Source organism: Solenopsis invicta, chromosome 3 (assembly GCF_016802725.1).
Source record: "Solenopsis invicta isolate M01_SB chromosome 3, UNIL_Sinv_3.0, whole genome shotgun sequence".
Lineage (NCBI taxonomy): Eukaryota > Metazoa > Arthropoda > Insecta > Hymenoptera > Formicidae > Solenopsis > Solenopsis invicta.
Genome location: NC_052666.1, coordinates 23,889,330 through 23,899,573, shown reverse-complemented (window position 1 = coordinate 23,899,573; position 10,244 = coordinate 23,889,330). Strand labels below are relative to the sequence as shown.

General features: G+C 29.8%; 1 protein-coding gene across 1 annotated transcript; it reads left to right on the top strand.

Moving 5' to 3' along the window:
- The first annotated feature begins 800 nt into the window (after positions 1 to 800).
- Positions 801 to 7,889, top strand: LOC105201027 (acetylcholine receptor subunit alpha-type acr-16). Its single transcript, XM_011168863.3, has 9 exons — positions 801 to 946; positions 2,794 to 2,933; positions 3,018 to 3,062; positions 3,183 to 3,292; positions 3,803 to 4,022; positions 4,462 to 4,630; positions 6,575 to 6,724; positions 7,078 to 7,247; positions 7,482 to 7,889. The coding sequence occupies exons 1-9, from the start codon at positions 865 to 867 to the stop codon at positions 7,713 to 7,715; spliced, it is 1,320 nt and encodes a 439-aa protein (XP_011167165.1). The 5' UTR covers positions 801 to 864; the 3' UTR covers positions 7,716 to 7,889.
- The last annotated feature ends 2,355 nt before the right edge of the window (positions 7,890 to 10,244 follow it).

Sequence of the window (10,244 nt, the reverse complement as noted above, 5' to 3'; positions counted from 1 at the left end):
AACGAATTAGTAAAATCTTACCGATTTTCGCATTTTAACATTCGTATTCTTTTTATCTTTTTAATTATTATGTAGGTTATAATTTGTTAATTTTTTAACCAAAACTAATACAAATAAGGAAAAGTACTGAAGTCGTTTTCCAATATTGACAAAGCTTTAATATATTACAGCACGGATCAAAATAAGTGATACGTATTTTTTTTATATGTGCCCATTTTTACTTTTATGGGATCATTTAATCGTTTGAAGAAAATCTCTATTTTTCTTTTGAAGCAAATATCATCAAAATTACAAGAGATTAAGAAAATGTTCCGAATGAAAGTTGAATGTCTTAAAGAGTATTTTATAACGGTGATAATTTTTTTTTTTTTCATTTTTTTTGTATGTATATATATTTTTTTAAACATATTCTTTAATGTACATATTTACATTTTTTGTATTTTACTTGATTTGGAATAGGAAAATTTTCAATGAGAATACAAAGATAGTACCACTTAGGCTTTGTAAAAAAAAAAAGAAACTACCACTCGAATTAACATACGAAAATTTTTCACTGAAGATACAAAGATACTATCACTTGAATTTTATTTAATAAAAGTAGTACAATTTATTAATTACTTAAGGTCTGAATTTATAATCGTTTTTTAGATCTCAAGATTAGTCTGTCTTTGTTTTGCGTACTACGTTTTGTCATACGCTAGACAAAGACAAACTTGAAATATAAGATTTGAGAAATGTCTACACGAATTCGAGCCTAAATTTATGATAGCCCCTTCTTGCCGCTCTTGACTGTGATGACACCGACGTATCGTGATTCTTACGTAGTCAGTGTCAATTCGACGACGGTTCGCACTTCAACTCACGATGCGGCTTTCTTGTACCGTCTACACGACGATCACCCTTGTTTTATTCAGCAGTATAGTGTTACATGCAAACAGCATAGAAAGTAAGTAAGATTGTACAAAACGCTTATAAATTTCCTCTAAAATTCCTCTAATATTGCACAAAGTATATACCCGTAGAGCCGTAGATTATTTTCGCGAAATGTGGCCAAATGTGAAAATATAAATTCAAAGATGTTTACTAATCTTTACTAACTTATGTGATATACTCTTCGCTTGCAGTATTGTTATTTGAAAGTAATTCACACGTTAGCTACACTAAGAAAGAAGTTAACTTAATTGTTTATCTTGATAAAATTTCTTTAGTTCAAATATTTATATATTTGACTTAAATACATATATTTGGACTGAAGAAAATTACATTAAAAAATTTATTTAAGTTAATGACTATTTCTTTTTACTGTATGTCATTGTTTGTTCGTAAATTAAGCTCCTTGCGAACTTAAATGAAGATCTCATAGAGCTCTCAAAAGCCGACATAGAAACTCCCAAAGAGATCCATGTGAGTTCTTTTAAAATTCAAATAAAATTACAAAAAGTTTGATAAGCTCCCCGGATGCTTCCCACGAATTCTCTGTGTTGTATGAGGATATATCAGAATGTTAATAAATACAAAATTTTTATACGTACTATTTTACTAATATAAGATTAGTTTTTTTACATTATTATGTTTTAATATTAAAAACAACATAATGTAAACAAAATGTTATAATTGCGCAATATATTGTATTTTAATATTCATATATGTACATTGAGGAAAAAAGTTATCAACTTGACTAAATATTTTAATACACACACACATACACACACACATACACACATATATGTGAATGAAATCGTAGATTAATTTCATAATATAACATATGGATAATTGGGATATATTAACGTTGTTCACTAATATGATTAATTCTCCGTTTCATATTTTTTAATAAACAAGACATCGTTAAATATTGTTCGCACATAGTATATTGTTATTATAATATTATAATTCATCAGTATAATTTATACGGTTTATATAATATTTGTTTTTTTAGAGAGTTTTAGTTTCTAATATCTTGGACACATCTGTACAATGTTGCATCTAGTCTTGTTGAAATTACTTCGACAAAGTACTCGTATATCTATGGAAACAGACATATTCTCTGTCGACATGCAGACGTTTACGCTTCTTTATTTACCATTCAGTTGCTACAGATTGTCGTCATTTATCCACTTGTACTCTCATTCAAAGCGAATTAAGCGGATGAATGAGTCGTAGTATTTTAAAATACGTAGCTCTTACAGCACACTTTAGTCAAAGGATATCCTAAAGACTTTTTTAGGACATATACACGTCCTTTGAACGTTTCATGACATTCTAGAAGATCTATGTCATATGAGACGAGTCATTTGTATAATATTTGTTTAATAATGTTGCACATTTGTCAAATATTAATAATAATGTCATCGAAATAAATATAAAGTTTGATACAATGTGAAAATTAAATAATGAGGTCACAAAATTAACGTTTCTTTTTACAATGTTTGATTTAGAAAAGTTTTATAATAAGGTGTATAAATATATATGAAGATAATGAATGTATAGAGAAAAACTGATAAAAAAGTAAATACACAGTGAAGCTAAAAATGGTTGCTATTACTATAATTTAACTATAATTTAACTATAATTTATCATTTTCACACACACAGAGTGACAACTACATATTTATACTGCTTATTTTAACCACATAAATTATAGATATTAATTATTATTACTAAATATAGTAAGCAATTATTTAAAAAATAGTTATCTCATCAAATTGAGCGGTAAACATGAGCGAGACGCGAGTTATCGTATTTTACGTAATTAACGAGATTGCAGCTTTCGACAACGTCTCTCGGTAATTAACAGGTTTTCCCGTATGGAATCAGACCTGGACCGATCGGTTAAAACAGGATCTATTTGTAAAATATGACAAATTCGCCCGACCGACGGAATACTTTAATACTACGGGGACCAAATTCGGCATTACTCCGCTTTTTATCAATGTGGCAAGTATGCGCGATATTAAAACGTATAATGGATGCAGTTTTTGTCTTTCTGACTTTACAACTAGCTTTTCTTTTGATTTTCAGGATGATTTCAAGTATACTGTCACAGTTACCGGAATGGTTCGTCTTGTAGGTGCAGTTTAACATTTTTATTATGATACATTTAATGCAGGCGTAATAATTAAGATCACAAATGCGAGCTTTTCCATAAAAATTTTCAATTATTATTATTTTCTATTTGATATCTAGTCATGGATAGATGAAAAACTTAAGTGGGATCCCGCAAAATATGGCAATATTACTCACATTAACATAGGAAATCACGAAGTATGGCAACCAGACATTTTGTTGTACAACAGGTACATAATCTTCTATCATTGTTCTTTAAAAAAAAGTATGTGATCTAAAATAGTGCTCGAAATTTTTATGTAATGATTTGGAAAAGAACGCACGTATAACGAATTTTGAATCGAATATTATTCAAACTGTTTGAATCTGAAGATGTATTCTATTAACAAATTAAATAGATCTGTGATTTCTTTCGTTTAGTTCTTCCATTATTTCTTCTTTTAAAAATGCATAAAGTTAAACAATATATTGTACTATATAAATTTGAACAGTCAGAATCTTATAACTCTTTATTTTCTGTTTGCAAAAAATATTTATTTTACTTAAACTTTTTTAATATCGTGTGATCTATTCAATCAAACTCATCGAACAGAATCGATTATCAGCTCCTTTTAAACTATTCAAAGAATTCATTTCAACTCATTTCTATGTTAACTTATCTGAATAATTTGTTTGTAATTTTGTATCCATTCCTTAATTCAAAATTGTATTGAGTTATTCGATGTATTTATTTTAATTAGTGGAACTTCGAGTACAGTCAAGTATTATGGTGACGCGCCATGCTTGGTCTACAGTAATGGTAATGTATTATGTGTGCCACCCGCGAAATTAATCGCATATTGCGAGTTAGATTTTCGTCTTTGGCCCTTTGATACTCAAATTTGCGATTTGAAGTTCGGCTCCTGGACGTATCACAGCGAGCAAATTGATTTACAATTCTTCAAGGAGTACGAAGCGGAAGTATGAAAATATTATATTTATCCTTGGAATCTTTTTATTCTGTTTTGTACAAGATGAACATTAACATATTCTGATTTTCTCAGAAAAAAAAGTACTACATTGCACAATTTAGATGTACGAATTCTTATTTATTTCTTTATTTATACGCGTTCTCTATTCATCAAGTGAAAGCTTTAACAGATATCTAATAAACAATATACAATACATAACAGGGGAGGAGGGGGAATTATAAAACACCATTTTGTTGTTTAATTTTGATTAGTGACTTGGATCAGTGTAATACGAGAGAACATAACATCGTAGTATCTCTATAGTCTCTCTCCTCCTTTGCTCCTATGTATAAAATATAAAATCTTTTATAATTTATTAGACGCATTATATTATATTTAACGATATTAAGATATTAAGATTAATGATATTAACTAGCAATTCACAACAGGAACTAATGTACGTCAAAAGCGCAGAATGGACTTTAATAAACATGAGCAGGATTCATGAAGTAAAAATGTACCCTTGTTGCGCGGAACCATACACCAGTCTAATTTACAGGATGACTTTAAAAAGAAACTCGTCACTATTTTGCAGTATATTGCTGATGCCTGTTGCCGGTGTGTACTATTAATTACTGATTGAATAACACTAATCCATTAGTTTGGTTCTGTTCTATACAAAGCAAATAATTTTAGTTGTTTATATGCTTTTAAATGCTTTTTATTTTTATAAATAACGTTATAAACAAAAATTTTATAGTCTGTAAGTAGAAATATGATACATGCAACAATGTCTTATAATATGCTTATCATTATATTATCATCTTATTATCATGAAATCTCTATATCGATATTTTATAAAATAAATTATAATTTTTTTCTACTAATTGTAAGTCAATTTTCCTAATTATTTTACGCATAAAAATGTTTTGATAAAATCAGAAGAATTAATAATTTATGACGTATTTTATTTTTTATTTAGAAATAATTCAACATAAAATATTATAATAAGTAACATTTTAATTGTTACCTTAAAATGTTTTGCATTTTATGTTTATATGTGCCAGAACAAGATATGAAATATTTTTCAAATTAACGATTTTTTACTTAATTCTTACTAATTTTACTTAAATACTTTTATATGTAAAATAATTATGGAAATCTAATTGCATGCGTCATATTTCTTTTTTTCTAATCTCTCCCTTAAAAATACGAACCTTATTTTAAACATTTTTTAAATGATAAATTATGTCTGTGAATCTGAAATATTAGAAATAATATATTATAAGTATATTATCTCTATAAATCCTTTTTGTTTATTGGTTTTTATTGTCTCACAAATTTTTACTATATAAATTATTTTTGTTACTTTTATAACCAAATATATTAGTAGGGGTGTGCGGGTACTTGAAATTACGGGTACCTGAGCTTCGGGTCGAATCAGGACCCGAAAGTTTGTAAAGTTCGGATACCCGAAACTTACGAGTACCCGAAATTGAATCGGGATCTGAAATCGAGTCGGGTCCCGAAATCCTGTCGGAACCCGAAATCGAGACGAAATCCCAAAATTTTGTAAATTTTGAGTATTCGGATCTAAAATCGAGTCAAGAATTGGTCATAGATCTAAATACCTTATACACTTATGTGAGAAAATAATTATTAAATTTTAATAATTATTTGTTTGAATATTGCCCTAATAAAATTTTTTCCGAACGTAATGTATATTTATTTAGTTCAAGGAGTGACCATTAATTTAATTATTATTTTTTATTGAGTACATACTACTGTAAGTAAATATTTCATTGGCAGCATTTAAATTTAGTAATTCAATATAAATGAAATGCTTTACGTAAATTTAGTAATTTTTTTCTCACATTACTCGATTTTTACGACCCGATTTCGGGTCCCGACTTGATTTCGAACATTACAAACTTTCGGGTCCCGACCCGATCCCGAAAAAAATTCCCGACCCGACCCGAACCTGAAATCTCGAATACCCGCACACCTCTATTATTTAATCTACAAAATGCCACTAATTTGAATATCAAACTTTCGGAAGTGATGGGAATAAATAAGCTGATATAAGAAAAAAGATCCTTTTGTGTTTTATTCGTTTTCATTTTGTTCTGGAAAGTCATAAAAAAACAAGAAAAGAAGAGTTTTTATTTTTTTATAATAACAAATAAATAAAACAATGAAAACTTTTGTTTCTTTTTTCTGCGATTTTTTTCAAAACGAATAAAAAACGAATAGATTTTTAAAGAACTTTTTTTCTTACAATTAGTTTATCGATCATGTGCTCCAGAAATTTTGACATTTAAATTTGGGATGCCCTGTAATATTGTTTTACAAAGTAATATATTTTATTAAATTTTACACAAGATATAATTCAAAAAATTTGCAATAGTTTGAGTTACAGAGATTTCTAGCCCTACGACCCTTCCTAAGTTAAACGAATGTGGTAATATTAGTTGAACATCTAAACTTATCACAACTTGTGTCTTCACAACTTGTGTCTGAATTTAATCCAGTTTATGATATTTACGATATATGAATTTTCAGCCATAATCTTCCTGGTTTTGGTCCCGTTTTGGTTACCACCTCAAAGCGAAATGAAGATCAGTATTGCGGCCATTACTATATTAATCATCAGTGTACTTTTAGGCGTTTTTGCTTTTAAAGTACCATTCTCTGTGACTCCTCCGCTTATAGGTGCAAAAGTCTAATTCCTTTGAAACGTTCAATTATTATCATATTTTTTTAAGAAAATGCTAAACAAAAAAAATAAGCTATTTTGCAATGGAAAAATATAGTTTTTAAAGTTCAGTTTTGAAATTTAAGTATTAGTAATTAAATAATTTGTATTTCAAATTTAATATTTAAATATAATAATACTTAAAATTTTAATAAACATGATTTTATTACATATATGTACATATATTTTTTCATTACATGCAATCAGATAAAATATTTTTATATTTCTTGCTATTTCTTTTAGCAAATTTTACTACCCTGTAAAAATGGCGAAATAAAGTAATTAATTTATTTAATGTTTATCTTTACAGTTTACTTTTATAGTGGCTGCCTCTGTCTAGAAACAATATCGCTGATATTATCGATAGTGGTAATCAATGTGTCGAAAAGAGTTTACTGCAAACCATTTTCAAGAAATATTAGGCTATGCTTATTAAGTTGGCCCGGAAAACTATTAGGACTCTCCGATCTTATAAGTGTGGTAATTAACGTTTTAAAAATAAAAATTATATTTATTAATAATAAAGAATGCATATATGATTTACATATAACTGTTTATTTTTCAATTATTTATTTCAAACCATTTTTCTTATCACAATCTCCATTTTTTAATGTTTTTCTGCAATTTATTTTTGATATAGAAATTTATACACACTATAAAATTTAATTGTATGTCACACGCACATTATCTTATTATCATCGATAATTATTTCAGATCGAATCGCGACGGTCTGTGCCAAGTCAGGAATTACGGGGCAAACTTACAGATGAGTCCACTACTAATGCGACTTCTACCGTTTCGGATAACGGAGATCGGCAGAATGTAACCACGTCAACGAAAGACACCACGCAATTGGAGTGGATTCTCGTTGGCACAGCCATCGATCGCATAACTTTCGTGTTGTTCTGTTTGATTTTAGCGACAATGGCAATAGTATGCATACGCTAATTCATTATATGAAAGTATTTCTAAGTCATTTGAAGAAATCTATCGATAATCTAATATATACACGATATATAAATAAGTCTGAATTGTTATTCAGTACATTGATTTATTCTCGTAAATAAATATCTCTCGTAACATGTATAAATGCAAACATGTACTAAATATATTATTAAGATGTATGCAAGAACGTTTCAGCATGGGAATAGTTCCAAAAAAGTCCATTCTGTGTCTGTTATAAAAAATTTTGTGAAACTGTTCTAGAAATAAAACTTTTTTTAAACAAACTTAAACGCGAGAATAGAGGGCCTATGTCAGTCATAGCGGTTCTTGGTGCCGATTAATATTTTCACCACATTTTATAAGACTTAAAGAGCGGATCTTCTAGAATAACAATCTGACACACTATATTGACGAAATTATAATCTAAATTGGCATTATACATGTAGAAACAACTTAGTAAAATCTTACCAATTTTCGCATTTAACATACGTATTTTTTTTATTTTTTTTATTTTATGTTGGTTATAATTTGTCAATTCTTCAACCGAAACTCGTACTAACAAGGAAAAGTACATTAGTCTTTCTCTAATTTACTATGTTGTGTAGCACGGATCAAAATAAGGAATACGTATTTTTTTATACGTGTCTATCTTCACTTTTAAGGGGTGAAACTCTTCTTTAAAGAATCGGTCTTTTTTTTCAAAGCGAATATCATCGAAATTATAAATATAAAAAAAGTGTTCTGAATGAAAATTGAATAGCTCGAAGAGTACTTTATAACGGTGGTATTAAATTTTTTTTTAATTTTCTTGTAAGTACATATTTTTTTAAATATATATTTTTCAATGTATTTAAATTAGAATAGGAAAATTTTCAACGAGAATGGTACTTTGAAGATAGTACCACTTGGATTTTATAGAAAAATTAAAGATACTATCACTTGAGTTAGCATAAGAAAAGCTTTCAATGAAAATACAAAGACAGTACTTGGGAGAAAAAATAAAGATATGAGATGCACATACATGAGTACTCACAAGTAATTTTATTTTATTTTTATCGATTTAAAGCAGATTGGTGGCGCCATCCATGCTGCAGACAGAAAGATCAACAGGAATGCACCGCTTGATAACTCAAAATTGTATTACACAATTTTATCATGATAATTCTACTGTGTTTTAATGAGGCCTATTTGCGACAAAGAACTTATTGAATTAATATTGAAAAGCCATATCTCGAAATCACTGATTATCTATTAAAAATCTTTTAAGATTCTTAATCTTAGATTGCATATCTTTTTGTTGTTAAAAGAAAGATTTATGAAATTAGATTTAAACTCTTATATGATCTACTTGGCTAAATTAATTGATTAAATTTAATTGGATATAAATGAATGAGATAAATGGTCAAGTTGAACTGTGCATCTTGAAACTATGTAACTTGTTATAAAGTTATATAGCTATATTTTTTTTTAAATCTCAATGGTTTAATTTATGTTCATATTAGTTTTCTGGATCTGTAATCTTCGTTCATAAGTAAGGGATTCGGTTATAGAGGGTTAACAAGGAAATCGCGGGGGCTAAAACAGTCCGCTTATCCCTAGCACGCATCTCCGGGTGTCTTTCGAGTTGATCCCGTACTCGATCAACGACAGTTTCTCCCTGCGGGTACAGGCGTCGATAAAGCTTTTACGTGCGGATCATGTAGACACGATTTTTCACACGTACGCATCACTTTCCGACACGACTCGCTCCCAAACACGAAATTTTTGACATGTTCATATTTTTCGCATAATTCCCTCATATCCCGGTCGCGTGTACAATTAAAGGCGCGTACGACCAAGTATCTTGGACAAGTGCCAGAAGCTGATGCCGTTATAGAATCAAACGGCATGAAAATTGCTTTACCGTTTTTAGCACTCGACAGATTACACTCTCGAGATCTTTGTGGACGCTTTGTATTTCGATTGCCGGACGATAAGCGCGTATGCGTGCCGCGAATTTCCTGCGAAGGAGATTCCAGCAGCGTTTTCTCTTCCACATTCGCGGAGTCGGGTTCCCACGAGCGAAGTCGAGCACACGGTCTAGAAAGGCAATAACCAAAGATGATTAAGATATAGTCATTTTGCTCCTCGCTTCCCTGCTCTCCGCGGCGGCGGTTCGGCTTGTCGTGCCGACACGAATGCAAACGCGGCACGGTCGCTAAACGTACAATTATTGCTTATTGGTAGCCTCGATTCGGAAGATAATTCCTTCCCTCTTTCTCGCGTTAGAGTTACGGTGCGATCCAGCTGCTCGAAACGCCACGTCGGTGAAAGGTTTACGCTCTGTCCCTTTATACGCGACATTCATCATTTTGCACAACAAAGATCTTGGGAAAACGACTGTAAAGTATAATAGAGCATTTCTCTGAACTTCAAAACGATTAATCGAGTCGCGCGCATTAAAATATTTTTTTCGCTATTTTCAGTTAAATGATGCTATACCATAATTATGATAGCGTTGCAAATTTCACAATAATATTTTCTCGATATTAA

Coding starts and splice junctions, on each gene's coding strand:
- LOC105201027 (XM_011168863.3), top strand. CDS start 865: ATGCGGCTTTCTTGTACCGTCTACACGACGATCACCCTTGTTTTATTC. Junction 3,063..3,182: donor TTACCGGAATGGTTCGTCTT/GTAGGTGCAGTT, acceptor TTTGATATCTAG/TCATGGATAGATGAAAAACT. Junction 4,631..6,574: donor ATTGCTGATGCCTGTTGCCG/GTGTGTACTATT, acceptor ATGAATTTTCAG/CCATAATCTTCCTGGTTTTG.